Here is a 23,561-nt window from a genome sequence, read left to right on the forward strand (position 1 = left end):
CTGGTCACCATTGCTGATGGGTTAGGTTGGGCCTGGTGACATCTCTGATGGTAAAGCCAGCTGAGCTGACTTGACCAGTTTTTAGAGGCACTCCAACAAGTGTCTAAGGAACTATAATTTCCACATTTCATGTGACCAAGGGCAAACTTCCTTCACCATGACCTATTTCCTCATTCCCACGTTTATACTGTACTTGCAGTGCGTCCAAGAAACACCAGTGTTTCTCAGCAGCCCCACCTCACTCTTTGCTCGCACTGCCCTGCCTGTCTCAGAACCTGATTGTAAGAAGGATGTCAGCACTGAACGAGAGATTGCACTGCCCGCCCCAACTGTCATGTGATGGGGGGTGAGTCCTGGCTACTGCAGCCAGCCAGCACCTGGCCACCCATGCAAGGGCTGGGGCCACCCACCATGCAGAAACACACCCCAGAGAGTGACAGCCCTGATTCCAGGTACAGCTTCCAGAACTTCAATCTTTTAATTCAAAAATAAACTTCACTGCATAAAATACAAACTTGGGGAAGAGCAAAACAGATTGCATACCACTCCACGCTCATTCTCTTGGGCCGCCCTAGCCAGTGCTGAGGCCTAGCACTGACTGAGGTGCCCAGGCCGTCTTTGCTGGCTTGAGGAGCCTGAGCTGTAGAGAGCAAGGCAGCCCAGCGGCTGTCAACCTCCAACAGGGCTGTGAGTGCCCTGCCCCTGTCCCTCCATGTTCGACTGCTAGCAGCCTGTAAGCCGCATCCCCATGCTCTCACTTGTATCCCACCCCTGAGCAGGAGGATAAATCCAGGTGCTCCCTCCTTTGGCACCTGTGGGAGGTTCAAACCTTGCCAGGCCCTGCCCTTAGCAGGAATTCACATGGCTCCTCTGATCTCGAGAGCCCTGAGCTGGGCTCCTGTCCTTGCTGTCTAGCCACTCCTGACCTGCTGGAGAGCCCCGCCATGTCCTCCCCAGAGACCCTGATGATATAAGCACTCAGCCTCCCCAACCGTGGTGTGGGTGGCTTAGTCTTCACACCCTAACATAAGCTGGGATGGCTCCACCTGCCCCACGGGGACCATGAGGACATCTAGGTGGCCTAGATGCTGACCCCCTGCCCCTGCCCCACACCAGCCTGCTGTCTGGCTTTGGCTCCAGCCGTGTGGCTCTGTCGTATCTGGTAGAGCCTCGCTTACTGAGTCAGCAGTGTCTACAACTCACAGGCATTTAGGGACAGGATTATGGGATTGGCCCTCCCTAAAGTGGCCCTGGGTTGTGTCTCAGCCTGGACCTGTGTGTTCAGAACAAAGCTGCATGTGACGCTAGGCTTAAGGGAATGACGCTGACTGCATTTTACCCAGGTGGTGGCTCCATCTATGGGGGCTCAGGAGACAGACGATGCTCTGTGCGAGATATGGGTCCAGCGGATGGTCACTCCTGAAAGAGCAATCTCTAGAGAGAAAAAACAGGAGCCCGCTCCCCCACCTGAGTCCCAGGACATGTCCTGGGAAGGGACTCTCAATTGTAGGCCATCTGCTTGTCCAGCTCCAGCCCAGGTGCAGCAGCTCTGGTCCCTCGTCATTACAGCTGCGTCTCTGGCTTCTTCTCGGGACGGAGGTGGGGTGGCTGTAGTGACTGAGTCCCCTGCTGCTGCTGCTGTAGTCTCTTTAGCGCCCTGTAGGCGTTCACGGCCCGCTCCCTCTCCTCCGCCACAATCCTCTGTCTGGCCAGTGAGGTGGTCAGAGGCTGGGACATACTGCCAGGGGTTAAAAGCTTCTTCAGCATCAGTGATTTCTTGCCAGGCTGAAGAACAGAGAGAGGGAGGGTGAGGCACAGGTTCGGGAAAAAGGGAAGGTTAAGGAAGGGTCTAGGTCAGTCCAAAAGTCTAAAAGTCAGTCCGTGAGAACACGGTGCTCTCCTGTATGCCCTGGACCCAGCAGCATCAAGGGGCAAAAAGGGCAACTCCCCGAACCCCTGCTTACCTGGTCCCTACTCACGCTCATCCTGGGCTTGGCGGTCAGCTCTGGGGGCTGCAGTGCGACCTCACCAAACTTCACCGTGTCTGGAGGGCCAAATGAGCACAGCTGAAGCCTGCTGCCTACACAAGCCCCGCAGCCACGGCACCCAGAGCCAATGTTAGCCCACCCACTGACCCAGACACAACTGCTTCCAGAAAAGCTACCTTGGAGCAGCTCCTGCTCTAGCCTCTCTGCTGCCTTCTCCTCCTTCCTTTGCCGGGCCTTGTCCAATCGCCGCTTCTGGAACCTGGGAAGAGCACAGTGCTCCTCTTACTCCTAAACCCTCGGTTCACAGGACTCAGGAAGAGGCAGAGATCACCCCTGCTCACGAAGAATGCTCCACAGCAGACCCCAGGGGCCTGCCACCAAATCCCACGACCCCCAGAGAGCACTCCTGAACCCAGCAGACCCTCCCAAAGTTCTAAGTCAGGGGTCCTCAGCATCAGTAGCCCTGGAGCCACGTGACAATGTCTAGAGATGTCCTGGGCTATTACAATGTGTGTGTGTGGCGGGGGTGCTCCTGGCACCTCATGGGTGGAGGCCAGGTATGCTGCTCACTGTCCTATGGGGCATGGAACAGCCCCCACCCCAGAGAATCACCTGCCCCAAGTGTCAACCATGCTGCTGAGTCTCAAGGGCCCTGCACAGTAGCATGTGTGATGTGGCTCCTTACTGTTTCTGGAATCAGCGTCCAATGAGTGCTGGAGATCACTGTGGCTTTTACTGGTACCTGGGACAGGTTTTATGTGATGTAATTTTCATTGGCTAATATGAGTACGTGAACTATGAGTGGACATGGAGAAACTCCACAAAGCTGAAAACAATCAAACTTTTATAGCTTTAGGGAAATTTCTTCTTTTCTTTCTTTTTAAATTAAGGCCACGCCACATGGCATGCAGGATCTCAGTTCCCCCAAGCAGTGTTGGAACTCATGCCCCTTGCAGTGGGAGCACTGGGCTGCCCGGGCAGTCCCTGCTTTCAGAGAAATTTCTGATGAAAGCCTGGCTTGGTTCATGACGAAAGTTTCAGTAGAGGTAGAAACACATTGCAAAAAGCATTTGTTTGCTAAAACCACTGCTTAGCCCCCACCCACAGGCTCAAGAAGGTAGCACATAGCTCACGTCCTAGACTTCTCCAGGGCTGAGAGTAGGGATGGGCAGCTGGTGGTGGGCTTCCTCCTGGTGCCAGTATCTCCACTAGGAAGCAGAGTCTGAGAGGTCACAGAACTTGTCCAAATGACACAGCTATAGGCTCTCAAATCTTTTGGGGGCTGGAAAGGTCAATCCTGGAAACTGACTTCTGTGGGGCAGGCACAGTCCACCTGGTGGCTTGCAAGCACTCCTGGGAAGGAGCCTCACCTTTTTTCTACCTCCCTGTAACGACTGGCCTGGAGGGAACAGCTAGCCCTCGCTTGGCTCCTGGATCCCTTGATGCTTTCCACAGAGAGGCACAGACAAAGCTAAGCCTTCAGAGTTCTGTGGATTCAGAGCCTCCCAGGTCAAGAGGCTGAGGTGCACAGAAAAACAGCGAATAACACCAGGTCCTGCTTGCTCTGAATCACGGGGGTGGGGAGGGTGCCCCTTGGCAACGAGAGGCTGTCAATGTAGAAGACATTCGAGGAACCCCACAGCCTTGCCTCCCAGCCCCTCCAGCCCCCACTCACGCTTTCTTCCGCTCTGACTTCTTCTTGGGAGCAGCCTGCACCTCGGGCTGCCGGCTGGCCTGGTTCTTGCTGAGGAACAGCACATGCTGGGCCTCCTGTTCCATGCGCCGGACATAGGCCCTGTCGGACTCCCACTTCCTCTGCTTGAACTTAGGTATGGCAATGTCTGGTTCCACTCCCTTTGCTTCCTTCTCCAATGTCTTACTGAAAGCTGCCTGGGCTGAGGACAAAGGGAGACCTCAGAGAGGAGTGATGAAGGCAGGGGGGTGGACTGGGTGGTGCTGGGCTGGTCACGCATGTTCATCTCCCCTCCCCAGGCTGCAGAAAGGGAAGAGCAGACTCACACGCAAACTAAACAATCTCTAAGATGCCAGCTGGGGGCACCCTGGGGTGGCACCCCCAAAGCTCACTGGCACACATCAAAGACATCCTCTGCAGCTCAGCTGAAAAAAGTGACGAGACCTTAGGTATCCATCACTAGGTGACCAGCTGAATGATTCCCTTTATGTTCATCCAGAGGTGTCACTGCACAGCTGCTGAGGAGAGCTTCATGGAGTTATGGGCAAGGGCATGGAGATCTACAAAATCCACTGGAAGGGAAAACCCAGGACACCAAACAATATACAGAACGAAAGTATAGCTTTTACTAATATGTGAAATGTGAAATATGTATAAGACTAACATATGAATAACTAAAATAGGCATAACATTTCCCCTGGGAAGGTAAAAAGAAGATGAGCAGTGATTTCTTTTAGGTGGAGGGAACAGGATTCAAAGACGCCTCACCTCGTACCTTTCAGAACTGATTTCACCATATACGTAAGTTTATATTTTTTAAAATAATTTAACCCCCTAAAAGTGCTGACTCTATAGGGCATGGTTCAGAATGTGCCATCATCCATCTGGGTCAGTGACCTCCCCTTCCCCTCTGCTTCCTCAATTCTTTACTTCGCTATTGATTTGGCAGCCATCTAATCCCCAACAAAAAGACTAAGGTTTACAAAGAAACGACAAAACAGCATTGCTGCAAAATCAGTGTCATGTTTAGGAACACATGTGTACATGAAACACAAACACTCTGGACCCAATTCCCCCAGCATTCAGGGAGATGCTGACAGGTGGGCACCCTAGCTGGCCTTGGGGAAAGGGGTGGGGTGGGGGTGTGTGGAAATGAGCTTCCTAGAGGGTCTGATCAATTCCCCCCATAACCTCTAGAGACCATCCACTTCTCTTCACCATGACTTCTGCACTCTGGTCCAAGGAACCATCATCATAGTAAGGCTGGCCTGCAGTGTCCTCTCATCCCCTCAATCCTTACACAGCGACCTTTTTCTTCAAGTAAATCTGAACTGACTGTCCACTCTGATTTATCTCCACTACTCTTGGGGGGGCTGTGGTAGAAATCAACACTTCCATCTTAGCCCATGAGGCCCCAGGGGCTCCTTTTGGAGCCTCACCTGAAACCACCTTATCACCTGCTGCCACCTGCCGCTCTGGCCCTGGTGACACCAGCCTTCAGTCAGCCTTCCACATGCTCCTGCACCGTCTGAACTGCTCGAGCCTGGCAGATTTCTTTTGCCTGAAACGCCACTGAATACTTGTGCAATTAAGTGGATTCAAACACACAAGGCTTTATGGCCACCCAGCATAGGCCTGCAGTTACCCTCTTTCTTCCTCTTCTTGTTACTGATAGGATTTTTCATCTCTTGCCGGCTCCTCATAATCTCTCGCAGCCTGAAAGGAATTTCCTGTTCATCCTGGTTCTTGGGCTTGCAATTCACTTTCTTCTTTTCTTTGCTGTGAAGGAGAACACGGGGGTGAAACAGGTCTCAAGTGGAGCATAAACAGAATCAGAGAAACCGAAGCTCAGCCTGGAGAAAGAAACTTCGCAGGCTAACCCTGGCCGCTGTAGTGCGTGCCGCTCAAGGGAGCACGACCTCGTCCTAGCCGGCCCAGAGACTGTCCCTGGACCTCCCAGGACCCTGCGTGGAAGGACCTGACTTCGTCCAGGATGACAAGACGGCGCCCGGAAGGTGACATGTGCCACACCGGAGACTCCGTCACGCCTCTGTCGACCCAGCTGACCCTCCAGGACGCCCACCGCCCGGACCCGGCAGCGAGCTGTGCCCGGCATGCGGAGGGGCGCCGAGGTGTCTTCAGGGCAGTGAGATCCGCACCCACCTGCGCGGTCCCGGCCGTGGCGCCGAGCGCTGCTTCCCCAACTCTTGCTGCCTCCGGCCCTGCGGTCGCCCTGGTCTCCCAAACCCCGCCGTTCCCGCCGGCACCGCCGTCGCCGCTCCGCGCCGGAGTCCGGCCATCTCTGCAAGCACGGGGTTCACAAGAACAGCTACTACCGCACTCTTGCGCGGTCCCGCCCCACGCCCGCCACTTCCGCTTCCTGCGCCCATCGGCGCCGTACGGCTCCCTGACGGGTCGGGATTGGCCAGGGTGGCCGCCTTTCACGGCCGCCTGCGGCGCGTGCGCAGTGAGCCAGGCCGCGGGCAATGCTGCTGAGGAGGGTAACAGGGGGAAGCCGGGCGGTGATTGCCGCTATCCTCGGCAGGGCAAGTACAAGTGGGGACGGGGACGGGATATGTTCGGGAGGCTGGGCCACATAGGGGCCGAGGAGCCCCGCTCTTACGGCCGCTGATCGGATCTCGGGGTAGTGCCGGCGGGTTCTGCGCTCTTTCCCCCCGTCCAGTACCTGTTGAACAGCTGCTGTGTGCAAGGCCTTTGGGGAAACCTCAGTGAATAGGAGCTGATGCTCCTCGCTGGAGAAATTACAGAAATAAAGTTTGGGCCCTTGTTCAGTGCCCTGGAGACAGAGCAAGGGACCAGGGTGGGGGCTCCAGGTGAGAAGGCTGCGCCCTGGACCTTGGGAATGACTTGGGCTTCTCCTGTGACAGAAGGAAGAGGGATGAAGGGGTGATGCGATTAGTCAGGATGGTCACGGGAAGGAAATGTGGGAGTACTGGTTGGAGAGGGAGAGGTGGCTGTTTGGCCTGGAGCTCACAAGCCTCCACCTCTGCCACAGTCCTGACCACCAGGCAAAGGCATCTTAGCTGGAGATAACAGTCTCTCCACTCACCATCTGCTGGAGTGCCTGCCTAGTGCCAGGCCTTGAACCCAGCCTCTCTCATGAACTTATGGGTCATCCTCGTCCCAAGCGTCAGGTCCATTTTACAAATGGGAAACTGAGTCTAAAGACGAAGTAACTTGTCTAAGGTCATGCAAGAATTAAGGAAGCTGAGAAAGACATGGAGTCCCCTGCCAGTGACAGGAAGCCAAAGTTTACCCAGAGCAGGAGGCGAGTGGGGCCTTACCAGCTTCCTAGAGACTCATGTGCTTATCTGCATCCTTAGTGGCCGCTGTCCAGCTGGGACTGGTGCCAAAAGCTTCCTGGAGGCGGCAACCTTCTTCACAGGATCCAAGTCCGTGAAGCCCACAGAGAGTTTGGGAAGAACCATGTGGAAGTGGGGTCCCAAGCAGGTGCAGCAGGCACCAGGCAGCCCAAGTCCTCCCTGCCGGGTGGGGGCCCCTCAGGACCCCTGTCCCCACCACCACCTGAGCTCCAGCCGCCCACCAACTGCTGCATGAGCGGCTGCCCCAACTGTGTGTGGGTGGAGTACGCAGATGCGCTGCTGCAGCACTGCCAGGATGGCGGGGAGCAGGCCCTGGCCGCCCTGGAGGAGCACGTGACTGATGAGAACCTCAAGGCCTTCCTCCGGATGGAGATCCAGCTCCGCGTTAGGAGAGGAGGCTGAGCCACCTGGCCAGACACCCTCACCCTGACACACTCAGAATCCTGCACCACCACCTTTATCCACAGCCCGTTCGTGCTGCTGGTGTCGGCAGGAGTAGGAAGAGTTGTTCATTGACTTTGCCTGAGAATAAATACGTTCTCTGTGGTGGTTAGACAGCAGGCTTTTGTGTCATCATCTGTAGGCTTATGCCATATTATCATATGTCCACGGGGCACCTGCAGCCTTCACCAATCTATGAAGGTGAAAATAAACCTGTTTCCTTGACTGTTCAAGTGACAATGACACCAGGGGCCCCCTTCCATGTCCCAGCATCCCAGAAGTCTCACCCACAGGTCAGCTCTGGTCAGCCACTGTCAGTGATGCGGCAGAGGGAGGACCATCCGGTCCTGAGAGGTGGCCATTAGCAAACCACTGGTGGGCACAAATGCCCACAGATGGCCTGGGAAGTGTCCCATCCATCCAACTGCAGACTTCCAAGCTCTGATACCAGTGGCCTGGATGGACAGGGTTAAACGAATTTATGCCTGTTTCATCTCCTCATTTAAAAGAAAAGCTAGGGTTGTGATCTGACGTCACGAAGGAGTTGAGCTGATAAAACAGGCCTTCCCAGGTAGAGGCCTTCAATGTAAAGCCAGCATTTTCCACAAAGGCAGATCTGTGGACAAAAGAATGAAACGACACAGCCACAAGACATGCTGCCGTGCTAATGCCTGAGGATACACCCAGTAGTGCCAGCTGTCTTGGCCAACTAATGATATCATCCAGAAGCAGTTGTGGTTTTTTCAGAGAAACATGATAGTAGCAATACAGGTTTGTTACACTTTATGTTAGAGACCATCTACTTCAATCATGTCCTACAGATTTGAAAATGGCCCAGGAAAAGATTTCCCTGGAGACAAAAGCACAACAGACCTTAGTGGGCCTGAGGCCCCGAAGGGGTCTACAACATAGAGATAGTTAATCTCAGAGATGTAGGAAGAAGTTTACTGTACTTTTCTCAATAAAACATATTTATGAAAAAAAAAAAAGAAAGATTTTCTATGTGTATATGAACCTGGGGTTGATGTTTGTGAAGTCCCAGGAGGAGGAAGCTAGGGGAAGGGGAGAGATGTAGAAAATGCACTGCTTGGTGGGAACAGCAGGTGCAAAGGCCGTTGGGTGGAAGGAGTTCCTTAGAACACACAGCAGGAGGGAGGGATGAGAGGTGAGGCCACCAAAGTGAATCAGGACCAGGCTACCTGGCTTTGGGGGCCAGAAAGGGGTTCCTCAGCAGTCAGGACTGAAAGTGGAGAGAGGCCTGAGATGGCAGCCAGCGCCGTATCATCTTTGCTTCAAAAATGAGCAGCTTCAGGGACTTCCTGGTGGTCCAGGGGTTAAGACTCCGTACTTCCAATGCAGGGGGCCTGGGTTCAACCCCGGATCTGGGAACTAGATCCCACATGCCACAGCTAAGAGTTCCCATGCTGCAACTTCAGATCTCGCATGCCACAACTAGGACCCAGCATAGCAAATAAATATTTTTTAAAAAACAAGCAGCTTCAGGAGAGGCTGGTTGTTCATGATCATACATTCCTTGCCTGCCCTGACCCTGTCCCCAGCGTGTCCTTCCCTTGACCGCACCTAAGCCCCTTCCCCCATCTTGGGGGAGTCCTCGGTAGTGCTACCCAACCCCACAATCTCATTAGTGTGGTGTCAGGCACAGTCCTAATCAGCTTACCCAGCTACAGGATAAATGCCCAGCCAGCACCCTGCTGAGGGAGGCCTGCCACTCACACCCATGGTCTCCTGAGACCTGCTGCCCCGGAACCTGGTGAGTAGCGACCTTCTCAGGTTGCCTTTCCTGGTGGCCACTTACCCAAGGGTGTTAGTGGGTATCTGCCCAGAGGGTGGGGAGCTGGTGGGCTTTTCACCACTGTCCTGAGGTCTGGGTCTATGGGAAGCCACCCACAGCCCTGTTCAGAGAGGATGTCCAGCCTATCACGTCCTCTGCTCCCCATGTCAGACGGTGGTGTGGGCTGTCCCCCAGGCTAGCAATGGTCTCGGAGCTTCAGGCCACACACAACCAACCTAAATGGGCACAAGCCACAGGCCAGGCTGGAGCCAGGGCAGCTCAGGCAGTGGTTTCCATGGGGTAGCATCTGATAGTTGGAGCTCCATCAGGTCTAAGAACTGCCCACACCAGGCCCATGGCCTGGAACTGGGGAAAGGGTCTGGCTGGGCCTACAGTGCCTGGGCCATGAGGAGTGGGTGTTGTGGGGTTTGAGCCGCCAGGGCCACCAGACCTGCTGCTGTCCACCTTGGACCCAGTGTAGATCTGGCCCCTGATCCCCGGTTCTTCTCAGGCTGATGCTGGTCCCAGCACAGAGGCCAAAACTTAGGGAGGGGAGGTCCACAGCAGGGCCCATCCAACTCTAGGTGCCCTGGTCCTCATGGCCAGGCCTTCCTCACTGGTCTTGATAGAACCAGCTGTCCTTGCCTCCCAACTGGTCTCAGCCCTTAAACTCTAGCAGGCAGTGGGCGGTGGCCCCAGACCGAAGTCAGGCATTGCAGCCCACAAATGGCAGACAAGAAAAGGGGCCCCAAGAGGTGATGCCTGGGGCATCCAGTGCCAGGGTAGCTACGGCTCCTGGCTGTGTCGTGTACTTAGCCCCAGAACCTTCTGGGCTCACAGTGTTTCCTGAGAGATTAGAGTCTCCCCCTGGTGCTAATAGGCTTAAAGGAAGGTGAGCTTCCCCTGGCCAAGGTCACCAGGGCTTAGGGCATCCAGGGGGAAGCTCTGGGGGAGAGGAGGACGGGAGGCCACTCCGTGCAGTGGGTTCAAGGACACCAGCAGGTGATGCTGGCACCTAGCGAATGGTGGCAGGTGGAGGGGTTGTTTACCAACAGAGGGAAGATGCTGCTGGAACCAAGGCTACACAGCCCGGTTGGGGGTTTCATTGTGACACAGGCTCCTCCCCTGCCCTCCCATTTCTCAGGCTACCTTTAGGAGCCATTGGGTGCCCAACATGCCACCATAAATGAGGCTGAGTGTTCCACCCCCAGAGATTGGGATGGGGAATGCAGGAGGAGGAAGCCATAAGGAGGTTGCCCCTGGGACCACCCAGCGCTCTCACCCCCTTCCCGGTCCTCATTTGGGCCCCAGGTGCAGTTGGCAGAGGCTCCCCGGGTCAGGGGACTGCCGTCCAAGTCCTACTGGGAACCGGTGGGTCTCATATTGCAGGGTTTCCTCTGCTCCAGGGAGCTGAGACCTGCGAGGAGGGTCGGAAGCAGGAGGGCCCAGAGCGTGAGGCAGTCCAGAAGCTGAAGGTCGCTGCGGGATCTCTGCCAACCTGGCCATGAACCTGGAGCCACCCAAGGCCGAGATCCGGTCGGCCACCAGGGTGATGGGGGGACCCGTCACTCCCAGGAAAGGGCCCCCGAAATTTAAGCAGCGGCAAACCAGGCAGTTCAAGAGCAAGCCCCCCAAGAAAGGTGTCCAAGGGTAAGCAGAGCTGTGGGAGGGGTGGCTCTGAGAGGGGGTGGAGGGCCCACCAGCTGTACAGGAGGGAGGGGGGCTGCACTGCGGGTGGGGGCTGGGTGGGGCCTCAGCCACCCTTTTCTGGTGGAAGGCAATCCCATCCTCCTAAGCGGGTGGGGCAGTTCTTGGGGGCCTGAGCTGGCCTGTCTCAGGGTCCCCATTCCCTGGGGATGTGGAGGGGTGTCCTTTTTAGCCGTTATTGCTGAAAGGTCTGGAAAGCACACCCATCCACGCCGTCACCCAGACACTCAACCAGCACCCCACTAACTGATGTGCATCTCCGCACACGCAGCCCTATCTGTACACACCCAGGACACACTCAGACACACCACGTTCCCAGGAACCTGCACTCAAGTACACGCACGCCCCCCACACCCCTCCTCTCTTCCTGGCCACCGGCCCTGACTGCTCTGTCCTTGCAGGTTTGGTGATGACATCCCTGGAATGGAAGGCCTGGGAACAGGTATGACAACCGCAAGTGTCCACCTAGGTCCCCCTGCTCGCCCACCACCCAGAGTGCCTGAGGCCCAGGCCCCCACCCCAGGCAGAGGGCACCTCCCCCTAGCTGTGCTTCATTCCCTTTCCCGACTGCAAGCTTCAGAGTGGGGTCGTTCCTTCAGTGGGTGCTTGGAGGGGCTGGGAGGAACAAAGCTCTTGCTGTCCCCACCCCAACACCCTCTCACCAGCAGCAAGGCCCACCTTCCACCCCGCCTCTTCCAGGCCTGCTGCACCCACTGTCTTCCTGGGCAGGGAACCCATTCGATACCCCCCCAAAGGTGGTGTGTTCTGAAAGGAGGGCTCTGTGCCCAAGGACCTTGTACTCTCACCACTGGGGTGTGGACAACAGGGCCCAGAGTGCATGGTGGCGCCAGGGGCCATGGGACCCTCAACCTACTGCCTCCTTGTCCTGCAGACATCACCGTCATCTGCCCATGGGAGGCCTTCAACCACCTGGAGCTGCACGAGCTGGCCCAGTACGGCATCATCTAGCCCTGGATCCCCGCCCTTGGCCCCTCTACTCCGCTGCCCGCCATGACCCCCTGCTCAAGATTCCTGTGAGGAGAGCTGTGCCCCTGGGAAGTCCAGAGTGTCTGGATTGTGTCTGGAGACCCTCACAGGGCAGCAGCCTCGAGCCTCCGGGACGCTAGTTACCAGGAGCCCACCACCTCCCTTCAGGACACCCTCTCGGGGCAGCCAGGCCCTGCTTAACTTCCAGAAACACTGGTCCACAGACCCTCTCCTTCCCAGGCTGGAAAGCTAGGGCAGGCCTCCCAGTGGTGTCTGCCACACCCCTCCTCCTGGCCTGCCTGTCTGGGGGTGAGGACGGGGTCCCCTCACTAGCCTTTCCCAACTGAGGCCGTTGGGCCAGCAGGTTGATGGCAGGAGTCCTGCAGGCGTCAGACAATGAGAACCCCCAGGACCAGTCACACCAGTAGGAAGCTTGTCCTTTCCAATGTGGCCCATGCTCACTGTTCTGTTTCAAATAAAGTTAGCTTTGCTCCCCACCACTTATCTGGGGTGTGCTGTCAGTGGGGACAGGGCCCGAGGGTAGGGTCTGTTCAGTAGGAGTGGATGGTGCAGGCGCAGTGGCAGGGATGGCGGGGCCTCAGCCAGGCTGAGGGGAGGAAACATGTCGGGTGCTGAGAAGGCTCCTGAAGGCTGGATCGGGGCAAGGCAGGCAGCCTCAGGTACTGCAGGGATGGGAGCTCGGGTCAGGGGGAGAGAAAGCCTGTTTGCTCCCCACAGGTGAGGAGACAGGTGCAGGGAAACTGGGCCCCCCTGCCCACCCTTAGTGTCCACTAAAGCTGGACAGATGCCCACCAGCAACTCTGCAACTCCACTCCTGACCCCACAGCGGGGCACGCTGTCATACATACACATAGACCTGCACAAAACTGTCCCTACTAGCAGTCACCTTCTGGAAACTGCCCAAGTACATGTCCACACAGACGTGGGGCTCTGTTCACACAGCAGAGTGACTGGACAATGACTCTCGAGAAGGGGGCCCTGTGATCCCGTCTATGTGAAGGTCAGAAAAAACCATGCAAACCTGAAGGTAAAAAAGTTCCAACAGGAGTGACCTTGGGGAAGGGACAAAGAACTCTGCTGGGGCTGGAGCTAGACCTGGTAGTGGTGGGGGGTGCACAGGTGTGTCATTGAGTGAGAAGCCTTATGCTGCCCACTTACGGTTGGTGCAATTTACTGTATGAGTGATACATCGCAATAAAACTTACACTCTGCCAAAAACAAAAAAAGACTCTGGAGGGAGAGGCCTGAGCCTCAACGGACAGGAAAGGGGGAGATGGCCCAGAGGAGGGCAGGTGCCAGACTATGGTGAAGACATGGGGCTTCATAGGCTGGGCTTGGAGGTGGGACTTGGAGGCGGTTGGAAGTGGAGGTCAGAGGTGAAAATTGAAGTGAGGGTCAAGGTGAAATTCAGAGCTGGAGGCTTGGCAGCAGGATTTCATCCAGTTCTCGCCTCCCGCTCTCCCTGCTGGCCAGGTGGCTTTGCCTGGCACCCTCCATGGGAGGCAGATGCTGGCCAGGCCGTCGTCGAGGTCAGCTTACCCTTGGAACAGCAGCGTTTGCAAGCAAGCAGGCAGTGTGAGGGAAAGGGAACCCTGGGAAGCTGGAAGTCAGTAGGCGGAGGTGGCCTGGGGGTTCAGGGCGCGTGTCCCTAAGCACCGAAGCAGGTTACTCTGACATCTGCCCCGGGAGGCGAGGGGAGGCCTGCAGCCCCAGACCCCATCCTTGTATTCTGGTCTTTCGTCCCCCTGGCTGGTCAGCCCATGACCAGTTTGGCAGAGGGCGGGACACCGGGTCTGGGGTTCCTATGGACAGGCCCCCACTCCCTGCTGCCCCCTTGTGGACAGTCAGGGCCCTCACCAGCTGAATGGCCAGCAGGAGCTCCAGCCCTTGGACCAGCACGACCGCGATGGCATAGCAGCCCACAGTCTGGATGTTACTGCGCAGCCACCGGAGGAGTGGGGGGCCACAGCCCTCCAGATGCACCACCCTCTGGGCCGCGTCCTCGTCCAGGCCCAGGGCCCCGAAGCCGCACTGGTCATTGACAGAGGCTCCACCTTCCCAGGGGTCAATGCAGCAGGAGGCAGGAAGGCTGCAGGCCTGGACTCCAGGGGAGCTGCAGTTAAAGTACCTGCAAGGGCACACAGTGTCAGTCTGGAGGGCAGGTCCCCTGGTCTGGGACCCCAGTGTGAACTGTCTCTTTGTGGTTGCTTAGTCACTGAAGTTGTGCTCGAGTCTTTTGCAATCCCATGGACTCTAGCCCGCCAGGCTCCTCTGTCCACGGGATTCTCCAGACAAGAATACTGGAGTGGGTAGCCATTTCTTTCTCCAGGGGACCTTCCCTACCCAGGGACTGAACTCGTGTCTCCTGCACTGGCAGGCAGATTCTTTACCACTGAGCCTCCCAGAATGTCTCCTACCCGCCTCCAAACTTCCATGGCCACACACATGCATAGGCACGTAGGCATGCATGTGTGTATGATGCAAGCGCAGAGGCATGACTGCACACACAGATACATACAGCATGAATCCACACTGGCATGCAAGTATAGAGGCACACACATCACACCTGTGCATGCTCACGCGCACACACACACAATATCCAGTTCCCTACAATTCATCCCGCACCAGGCAGGCCTCTGCACATGCTTCCTGGCTAGAAGGCTCACACTGCACAAGACAGATGGAGGGAGGCCAGCGTTTGATGGGAGCTGGAAGGAAGACGGCCTCGCCCCACAGATGCTGCTGAGTTGGTCTGAGCAGCAGGGTTGGAGCCGGAGAAGGTGGGTTGAGGACTGGCAGAGGCTTCTGTAGGGGTCAGTGGGTTGTGGTGGGGGCGTGAGGGGCCGCACTGGACAGCGACAAGGGACAGGAGGCTTGGGAGGAGCTCACAGGGCCTGGAGGGAGTGTCGCTCTTATCACCTGCTTCAGGCAGCCCTCAGGTGCCCCCGGCTTTGATTAGGCATCTAGTCAAAGCGTCCAGGGCCCTGTGAGCTGCAGGCTCATCCCTCACCGCCCCCCGCCCCATACAGGCACAGTCTCATCTCCTCGAAGAGTGGGCTTCACTAAGGCTGGGGCTTGGAGACCGGTAGGCTGGGTGAACATAACATCAGAAAGGGCTGCCACCAACCCAAAGCCACAGATGGCCACAGTGAGAACAAGCCTTGCAAGTGCTTCTAGGGCGCCTGGTACTCGGAAGGAAGGGCTCAGCACGTCTCAGGGAGGCTTGGGTAAGTGGCTGGTTTTCAAGAGTCTCCATGTGACTCTAAACACACGCACGTACACACACACGTGTGCACATACATACACACACAGTAGAGGCAACCCCGTGGAGTCATGGTCTGGAGGGATGTCTTGGATTAACCTAAAGTGAAGGTGAAAATCGCTCAGTCATGTCCAACTCTTTGCGACCCCATGGACTACACAGTCCATGGAATTCTCCAGGCCAGAGTACTGAAGTGGGTAGCCTTTCTCTTCTCCAGGGGATCTTCCTAGCCCAGGGATTTAGCCCAGGTCTCCCGCATTGCAGGCGGATTCTTTACCAGCTGAGCCACAAGGGAAGCTGGTGGTGGTTTAGTCACTAAGTCATGTTCGACTCTTGCGACCCCATGGACTGTAGCCTGCCAGGCTCCTCTATCCATGGGATTCTCCAGGCAAGAATACTGGAGTGGATTGCCATTTCCTTCTCCAAGGGAAGTTAGATTAACTTAAAAGTTATTTTCAACTGACACTGAGATGTCTTGTATGATATCCTCACTGGAAAAAACAAAACAACAATCTCCAAAAATGATTTTCTATGTCTGCCAGCTGAGTTTCTCTGTTAACATCCCTGCGTGACCATGTGGCCCTGGCTGGGCCCGAGCATGTACATGTGCAAATGTGCCTGCATGAGCGTGTGCACAAGTGTGAGTATATATGGGTGAGGAGCCTGTACAGGTGAATGTGTGTACAAGTGAGTATGGGCATGTGAGTGCGGCCCGGCCCCTCTCCAGCCCTCCTCCCTCGTGGGCTCCAGGACTCACAGGTTCCGCTGCCAGTCCTGGTAGGTGGCCGCCCCACAGCACTGCAGCCCCAGCTGGACTTGGTCGATGAGGAAGCACAGGTCTGGGTCGTCTTGGTAGTGGGTGATGGCTAGGCGCAGGACGTGTTCCAGGCCATCCTGTAACTGGCCCCAGAGGGCCACCACCAGGGCCCCCACTGCAGCCTCCAGCACCAGGAAGGCAAGGACGCCCCCGGAGAAACAGCGCAGCAGAAAGGCGTTCTCGCAGAGGGCACCCAGGCAGCCCGCCAGGCTCACTGCGCTGACCGCCAGCCCGCCCAGCACCAGTCCCAGCATGGGGTCTGCAGGCAGGGGGGACCCCCAACTACTCCCCAGAGACCCCTTGACAGCCAGGCCCCAGAGCCCGATGGCCAGGGCCAGCAGGCTGAGCAGGGAGAAGAGGAAGTTGGACAAGAAGAGTAGGCACTTGAGGCAGCTGCTTTCTGAGGGGAGCAAGCAGGCCAGGAACCCCCCAAGGCCTGCCCTCCAGGGCGGGTCCTCCCAGGGAGCTGGTCCTGGGCGACTGGAAGTGAGGGGGCTGCTCCCGGCGAGGGATGGTTCCTGACCTCCAGCCTCCTGCAGGAGAAGGAGGAACAGTCCCTGTAACACTCAGCTGGGAGCAAGGTCAGAGCCTTCGGGGGAGGAAGCTGGACAGCGGAGGTGGAAGGGGGCGTTCAGAGATCCTAGAAGCCCGGGGACATGGGTGTGGCCAGGAGACCAGGGCTCTGTGGGTGCAGGGCCTCCCAAAGACTCCACCTTGCCCTCCAGGAGGACACTCAGCCAAGTTTGGGGGCCCTGGCCTTACCCAGGAAAAGAATAATGGGGTGCTAAAGGTGGGGGTGGGGGGCCAACCCTCCTATCAGTTCCCCAACAGAGGCCTGAATCACTGATCATGAGGTTGGGAGAAGCTGCCAGTTTCATCGATGGAATTTTGTCCCTTGACGGACAGTCTCCACCTCACTTCTGCCTGTTCCCTAACCCCTCCACTGGCAGGCAGGTGTGGGAGGGCTTCTGCCCCCTTTTTGTAGGGGAAGGGGCAGCAGGCCCTTGAAGTCTGGCTGCAGGAAGAATGAGGAAGCTAAGACCTCAGGCCTGGGCAGAGTCCCCAGTATCCCAGGAAGAAATGAGCCCTTTACTCCCCACCTGTCTGACCACATCAGAGCAGAGGAAAGAGGGGTTATTGATCAGCATCCCCCAGACCTCAACAAGTCAGTAAGAGCAAAAGGACAAGCTGCCGATGACATTGGCCTTCAGCCCCTTCTGCACCGAGCCAGAGCTCACCCTCCCATCACCTAGATCCACAGGGAGACCTGCCAGATCTCTTGTCTAGGGGCCATACGGGGCTGAGTGAATGGCAGCCTTAGACGGGGGCAACAGGGAGATGAGAAGGCCGATGGGGGCTGGGTCACAGGTGAGGGGGGCAGGGAAAATGTGGGGGTGGCCCATTGGGTGATGGTCCCTGGGTGTGTGCTATCCTTGGGGTGTGGATGCACCCCACGCCATGTTAAACACAAGGGCAACGCTGGGTCACCTTTCAGGGTCGAAACAGGGTGCTGGGGGTGGTTAAGGCACCTGATTAGTAAAGCCCCACCCCAATCTTAGCAGCGGGGCATCCGCCTCCCCAGTACACAGCAGGGCTCTGGGTGGGATAGGGGAGAGAGAACACCCCCAACCCTGGCAGTCGCCATAGCATTGCTTACCTGGGACAGCAGGGGGCTCCTTTCCCCCTCCTCCATCCTTCCCCAGGACAGGTGTGCTAGACCCTGCTGGCTTCTCTGGCTGGGACACCAGGCCAGTGTTGCCTGTGGCCCTGGCCGCTCTGTGAGCTGTGAGCTCCACCAGGATGCCGTGGTCATGACCAGATCATGTGAGGAGTCATATTTTAGGGCTTAACACAGCCTCTGCTTGTCGAGATGCAGAGAATTTTTCCTGAACCCAGATTCTTGGCCTTGCTCTGTGCAGGCATGACGTGGGAGCTGTCAGGGGGCTGGCCTCGTGGTCATCGCCAGAGGGTCCCGGTGTGGACAGCCTGGCAGATTCAGTGCTGCCCCTCAGCTCAGCTGGAGGATCAGATCCTGGGCCCCAGTAATAGCCTGGGAGACCAGCCCACAGCTAAATGCCAGTTTATCCTCTGATTTATTCACTGAAAGAAAGAAATTGAATATATACAATGAATATGAGTTTGAGAAAACTCCAGGAGATAGTGAAGGACAGGGAAGCCTGGTGTGCTGCAATTCATGGGGTTGCAAAGGGTCGGACACAACTTAGCGACTGACCAACATAATTATATACATACATATATAAATATGTACATATAATTACCTGTGTGTGCGTGTTTGTGCCTAGTTGTTTCACTTGTATCCGACTCTTTGCGGCCCCATGGACTGTAGCCCGGCAGGCTCCTTTGTTCATGGGATTCTCCAGGCAAGACTACTGGAATGCAGAGCCTTTCCCTTCTCCAGGAGATCCTCCCGACCCAGGGATTAAAGTCCAGTCTCCTGCATCGCCGGCAGATTTTTTACAGTCTGAGTCACCAGGGAAGCCCATAATTATATGCAAATGTACGCATGTATATTTGAAGTGTCTTTTCATTTTCACACATCACTGGGTAAATTACATCCTTCTTGGTTTTAAGGTACCCGGGATCCCTCACCTTCTGAGTTTCTCAGCAGCAGGACTTTGTCAAGGTCACTATTGGGCCCTAGAGCTTGGAAGGACCCTGGCCATGCAGCAAGGAACAGACAGAGGTGTGCTCCAGGCTCCCTGAGCCTGCATCATCTGCCTTCTCACCCTGCCTGCCTTGCTTGGATGCAGTAGGAAGACTGGCTCAGAGCGGGACCCTACCCCCCACCAACTCTGCAAGACCCTGGGCATGAATCTCCATACCTCCTGAGTCCAGCTTATGGCGTGCATGAGACTGTGATGTGTGTGGATGCTGCTCTTGGCTGCTGGATCCCTGAGACCGTGGAAAACAGAGGCTGCCAGGAGCCCCTCTGCAAACACGTTTGCATGGCAGGAGAAAGAGTGGTCTCTGGGGGATTTGTGTGCCCTGTCCTGTCTCTACCGTCCTCCCCACTCCCTTTCTCAGCTTCTTCTGTTTGATGTTTTAGCCCATCTCTTTTCCTTCCTCACTCACCACTTTACAATCCAGACACTTGGGCTGCTTGCTGGGCCCTGATCAGCCTGGCACTGATGTTCCCTGACCTACGCCATCCCCTGAAATGTCTTCTTGGTGTCCAATTCCAGACTAGTATGGCCCAGGGAGCACTTTTTATTTTTATTTGCTTTATCTTGTTCTTTAAAAAAAAAAAAATATATATATATATATATATACACACTTTATTTATGCTTGGTTGCTCTGGGTGTTTGTTGCTGTGTGGGCTTTACTCTGGTTGCAGCAAGCAAGGGCTACTCTCTAGCTGTGGTATGCAGGCTTCTCCTTGCAGTGGCTTCTCTTGTTGCACAGGTTTCTCTGATAGCTCAGTTGGTAAAGAATCCACTTGCAATGCAGGAGACCCTGGTTCGATTCCTGGATCAGGAAGATCCCCTGCAGAAGGGATAGGCTACCTGCTCTAGTATTCTTGGGCTTCCCTGGTGGCTCAGCTGGTAAAGAATTCGCCTGCAATGCAGGAGATCTGGGTTTGATCCGTGGATTGGGAAGATCCCCTGGAGAAAGGAAAGGCTACCCACTCCAGTATCCTGGTTTGGAGGATTCCATGGACTGTATAGTCCATGAAGTCATAAAGAGTTGGGCAGGACTGAGCAACTTTCACTTTCTCTTGTTGCACAGAATCACAGGGTCTAGGACATACGGGCTTCAGAAGCTGTGGTTCCCAGGCTCTAGAGCACAGAAGTTGTGGCACGTGGGCTCAGTAGTTGTGGCTCTCAGGCTCCAGAGCACAGGCTCAATAGTTGTGGCACACGGGCTTGGTTGCTCCTCAGCATATGGGATCTTCCCAGACCAGAGAGCAAACCCATGTCTCCTGCATTGGCGGGTGGATTCTTTACTACTGAACCACCACGGAAGCTCCCATCTGTGTTTTTGCTTCAGGTTCCTCACTAGCTGCTCCCATAATGACTACTTCTTGGAGCCCAGCCTAAACTCTGGCAGAGGGCCATCTGAGTGTTAAGCCACTGAATTTTGGGAGGGTTCATTACACAGCAGTATTGTGAGCACAAATGACTGACACAGAGTTTATTCTGTCTGGGACTGGTCTGCAGTACAGAGCCCTGCAGTACAGTAGTGACGAAAGTTGACAATCCCCCATCATTAGGCGCTTACATTCAAGTACAGGGGAAGTCAGAGAGTATGTGGAGAAACAAGCAAATATGTGCTGTTGTATATGGTCACGAGTGTCATGAAGCAAGGATAGGAAATAGTGGTGATGTTGTCTTCTTGTATAAGGCGATCGGGAAGGCCTAACTGTAAGGCTCTGGTTCCTAGGTATACACCCAAAAGTATTGAAAACAGGGACTCAAACAAATACATAGATATACAGAATCATAGCAGCCAAAAGCTGGAAACAACGCAGGCCTCCATCAATGAAGAATGCACAAATAAAATGTGCTCCATACATGCCATGGAATACATGTGCATGTGTGTTTAGTTGCTTCAGTCATGTCTGACCCTTCGTGACCTTACGGACTGTAGCTCACCAGGCTCCTCTGTCCATAGGATTCTCCAGCAAAAATACTGGAGTGGGTTGCCATGCTCTCCTCCAGGGGATCTTCCCAGCCCAGCAATCAAACCGGTATCTCCTGCAGCTCCTGCATTTCAGGCAGATTCTTCACCACTGAGCCATCAGGAAGCCTACCATACTCAGCCATAAAACAGAAAGAAGCTCTAACACAGGCTACAATATGGATGAACCTTGAAAACATGATGCTCAGTGAAAGAAGTCAGACACAAAATCCACATATTATGTGATTCCACTTGTAGAACAGGTAAAGCCATAGGGACAGGAGGTAGGTTAGCGGTTGCCATTGGTTGGGGAAGGGGGAAACGGCAGCCACGGCTGAATGAGTGTGAGGTTTCCTTTAGGGGTTGATGAAAACTTTCGGACTAGATAGAGAAGGTGATTGTTCAACATCGGGAATGCACTAAAGGGCAGTGAGTTTTCCCCTTTAGAATGGTTAACTGTAGCTTCTGTGAATGTCATCCCAATTTAAAAAAAGAAAAGAGGGACTTCCCTGGAGGTCAAGAGGCTAAGACTCTGTGCTCCCAATGCAGGGGGCCCAGCTCCGATCTCTGGTCAGGGAACTAGATTTCACATGTCACAAGTAAAGAGTTTACATGCTGCAACTAAAGACCCTGGCATGCCAGGATCTAATATCCCTGGTGCTGCAATGAAGACTCAGTACAGCCAAATAAATAAATAAATATTTAAAAATTTTTTTAAAAAGGAAAAGAACAGAACAAGAGGACTGAGAAGAAGCTGAAGGAAGAGAGGGAATGAGCCTCATAGATTTTCTTGGGGCAAGGCCCCTGTGAGGATGACTTCAGGAAGGTCACCTGGCAGTGTCTCAGGATCCAGACCTGCAATGGAAGCAGCATGGCACAGGCGGAGGGAGAAGGTGAGCAATCAGACAATCCCAATAAAGGCCTCAGGGATCCTCGCAGCTGGGATGGCCTGCAGAATTGTACCAGACTGAGACATGGGGCTGGGCCTTGCTACCCATTGCCGTTATTGGGTATGAGCTGCCTAGGGGAAGGGACTGTGATCTGGAGTAAGCTAAGTCCCCAAAGGGGAGCTCAGCCAGCGCTGCCAGCAGTTTTGGTCCTGAGTGGGGTTCTGGGCAGTGCCCTTGGCACACGCCAGGCTGACATGCAGGAAGAGCGTTTCGGGCACATGTAGTACCTTAGGTGGGAACAATCCTGGAAAGTCCGAAGAAGGATGGCTGTCTTCAAATTTTTCTCCGAGTGAGATGAGGAGATGACAGGTGTTGAGTAAGGTGCATCCAATTTGACAAAAGGACCATTCAGGTTGCTGTGCTACGGGCAGAAGGTCAGGGATAGGATGGGAGCTGGAGGTCAGGCCCAGTGTAGCCAGACTGTGGCTCATCTCTTCCTCAGAGAGGACACGTCCGGCCTCATCAATTACCGCATCAGGCTTCAAAGCAGGGCCTCCGGAAGATGGCTGTCACCTCTCTGGCTCCATCGCAGCCCTGTTCCGATATTGGATAGCCTTTGGATGAAAGTGTAGTTACCACCACTGTTATGGGCTGAACTGTGTCCCCCTCCAAATTTCTATGTTGAAGTCCAAACCCCAGGGCCTTAGAATGAGACTTTGAAGGTAAGGCCTTTAAAGAGGTAATTAACTTAAAAAATCAGGCCATTAAGGCGGGCCCTCCTCTAATGTCCTTATAAGAAAAGGAAACTGGGACAAAGAGAGACTCCAGGGATGCACTTGTACAGAGGGAAGACACAGGACGAGGACGGCCATCTGCAAGCCAAGGAGGGTGGCTGCAGAAGAAACCAAGCCTGATTTCCGACTTCTGACCTCCAGAACTGTGAGAAAATAAGTTTAAGCCACTCAGTGTGTGGTATTTTGTCATGGCAGCCCCAGAAATATAACTACTAATATAACTTGAAAACATTAATGTAATACCTTCACAGTCACACAATGGAGATTAAAAGGTAAGCGGTGTAGAGTAGAATAGCATGTCTGTCAATGCTTGGACGTGACCACACTAGGAGACATCACCACCAGGACACAGTTTTGTCCTTCTGTGTAAGGGATACAGTCAGTATGAGAAGCAAAAAGAGGCCGTCCTGTACAAGAAGAGCAGGACAGGGTGAGAAAGCAGGATGCGTGTCAGCAGGATAAAAACCACACACCTTGCCCCTTGATAGGAGCAACCCTATCAACTCTTCTGCCAATGTCTGTCCCGCCTCCAGCCCCCTCATGGCCACCGTGTTCTGCCCTCTGAACTAAATAAAGCCTCAGTCTCCCCAAGGGTCTCCCTGATTCTCCTCCTGCACGATTCTCCATTCAGTTTCTAGAAGAATCCTACAATGTTACACAGAGCATGCTTCCTCCACTCTCACTTCCCCTAAGGCTTCCCTAACACACTTATAATAGAATTTCCGTGTGACCAGCAAGGCGCCCAAATCGAGCCCACCGATCTCTGTCGGTGGATGAGATGCGCTCTGATGCGTCCATCTGGGCTGCAGCGCAGCGTCTCGCCACCGCGTGGTCAGCTGGGGGCGCCCCTCCACGCAGAGCACAGCGCGGGGCCGCCCTGCGCAGGCGCAGGCCGTTGGTGGGGCCGGAACCTGATTGCGGGGCCGGAACCTGGTTGCGCGGCCGCGCGGCCGGGGGAGCGCGTCGGGTGAGGCACAGGACGTCGCGGCGGTGGCGGCCGGGCGGCGAAGCTGGAGCGGCGGTGGCGGCGGCGGCGGGAGGCCGGGGCCGGGGCTGAGGCCGGGGTCGGGGCTGCGAGGCCCGTGGGGCGGCAGGCGGCGGCAGCCCGGGGCTCGAGCCCGGACACGGGAGCGGCCACCATGGCCGAGAGCATCGTGAGTGGGGCGGCCGGGCGGGAGGGCGCCGGG

General features: G+C 55.5%; 5 protein-coding genes across 5 annotated transcripts in view; 3 read left to right on the forward strand and 2 right to left on the reverse strand.

Moving 5' to 3' along the window:
* On the reverse strand, positions 458-6,069 carry CCDC137 (coiled-coil domain containing 137). Its single transcript, XM_018063592.1, has 6 exons — positions 5,845-6,069; positions 5,327-5,460; positions 3,664-3,883; positions 2,165-2,247; positions 1,965-2,044; positions 458-1,785 (listed from the first exon to the last, which is right to left on the reverse strand). The coding sequence occupies exons 1-6, from the start codon at positions 5,979-5,981 to the stop codon at positions 1,564-1,566; spliced, it is 876 nt and encodes a 291-aa protein (XP_017919081.1). The 5' UTR covers positions 5,982-6,069; the 3' UTR covers positions 458-1,563.
* OXLD1 (oxidoreductase like domain containing 1) lies at positions 6,124-8,455 on the forward strand. The gene is made up of 2 exons (XM_013972600.2): positions 6,124-6,227; positions 7,026-8,455. Exons 1-2 carry the CDS (start codon positions 6,168-6,170, stop codon positions 7,425-7,427), a joined length of 462 nt encoding a protein of 153 aa, XP_013828054.2. The 5' UTR covers positions 6,124-6,167; the 3' UTR covers positions 7,428-8,455.
* PDE6G (phosphodiesterase 6G) lies at positions 10,667-12,449 on the forward strand. The gene is made up of 3 exons (XM_013972601.2): positions 10,667-10,908; positions 11,367-11,407; positions 11,858-12,449. The coding sequence occupies exons 1-3, from the start codon at positions 10,763-10,765 to the stop codon at positions 11,932-11,934; spliced, it is 264 nt and encodes an 87-aa protein (XP_013828055.1). The 5' UTR covers positions 10,667-10,762; the 3' UTR covers positions 11,935-12,449.
* TSPAN10 (tetraspanin 10) lies at positions 13,161-23,515 on the reverse strand. The gene is made up of 3 exons (XM_018064020.1): positions 23,305-23,515; positions 15,993-16,452; positions 13,161-14,101 (listed from the first exon to the last, which is right to left on the reverse strand). Exons 1-3 carry the CDS (start codon positions 23,513-23,515, stop codon positions 13,639-13,641), a joined length of 1,134 nt encoding a protein of 377 aa, XP_017919509.1. The 3' UTR covers positions 13,161-13,638.
* NPLOC4 (NPL4 homolog, ubiquitin recognition factor) overlaps positions 23,295-23,561 on the forward strand; it is a 52,752-nt gene continuing 52,485 nt past the window's right edge. Inside the window, exon 1 of the mRNA XM_018063596.1 lies at positions 23,295-23,528. Coding sequence (XP_017919085.1) covers positions 23,514-23,528 — 15 coding nt within the window. The 5' untranslated portion in view covers positions 23,295-23,513. The remainder of the gene's footprint in view (positions 23,529-23,561) is intronic.

Source organism: Capra hircus, chromosome 19 (assembly GCF_001704415.2).
Source record: "Capra hircus breed San Clemente chromosome 19, ASM170441v1, whole genome shotgun sequence".
In the NCBI taxonomy this organism is placed as follows: Eukaryota; Metazoa; Chordata; class Mammalia; order Artiodactyla; family Bovidae; genus Capra; species Capra hircus.

Bases quoted from the DNA above. Each gene is read 5' to 3' on its own strand.
- CCDC137 (XM_018063592.1), bottom strand. From the start codon at position 5,981: ATGGCCGGACTCCGGCGCGGAGCGGCGACGGCGGTGCCGGCGGGAACG. The intron at 5,461-5,844 runs GTGGGTGCGGAT...TCTCCTTCACAG, and splicing joins CCACGGCCGGGACCGCGCAG to CAAAGAAAAGAAGAAAGTGA. The intron at 3,884-5,326 runs GTAACTGCAGGC...CTTTGTCCTCAG, and splicing joins CAAGAAGAGGAAGAAAGAGG to CCCAGGCAGCTTTCAGTAAG.
- OXLD1 (XM_013972600.2), top strand. From the start codon at position 6,168: ATGCTGCTGAGGAGGGTAACAGGGGGAAGCCGGGCGGTGATTGCCGCT. The intron at 6,228-7,025 runs GCAAGTACAAGT...CTGCATCCTTAG, and splicing joins TTGCCGCTATCCTCGGCAGG to TGGCCGCTGTCCAGCTGGGA.
- PDE6G (XM_013972601.2), top strand. From the start codon at position 10,763: ATGAACCTGGAGCCACCCAAGGCCGAGATCCGGTCGGCCACCAGGGTG. The intron at 10,909-11,366 runs GTAAGCAGAGCT...CTGTCCTTGCAG, and splicing joins CCCAAGAAAGGTGTCCAAGG to GTTTGGTGATGACATCCCTG. The intron at 11,408-11,857 runs GTATGACAACCG...CTTGTCCTGCAG, and splicing joins AATGGAAGGCCTGGGAACAG to ACATCACCGTCATCTGCCCA.
- TSPAN10 (XM_018064020.1), bottom strand. From the start codon at position 23,515: ATGGTGGCCGCTCCCGTGTCCGGGCTCGAGCCCCGGGCTGCCGCCGCC. The intron at 16,453-23,304 runs GTTCCGGCCCCG...TGCTCCCCTCAG, and splicing joins CCGCGCGGCCGCGCAACCAG to AAAGCAGCTGCCTCAAGTGC. The intron at 14,102-15,992 runs GTGAGTCCTGGA...GTGCCCTTGCAG, and splicing joins CAGGACTGGCAGCGGAACCT to GTACTTTAACTGCAGCTCCC.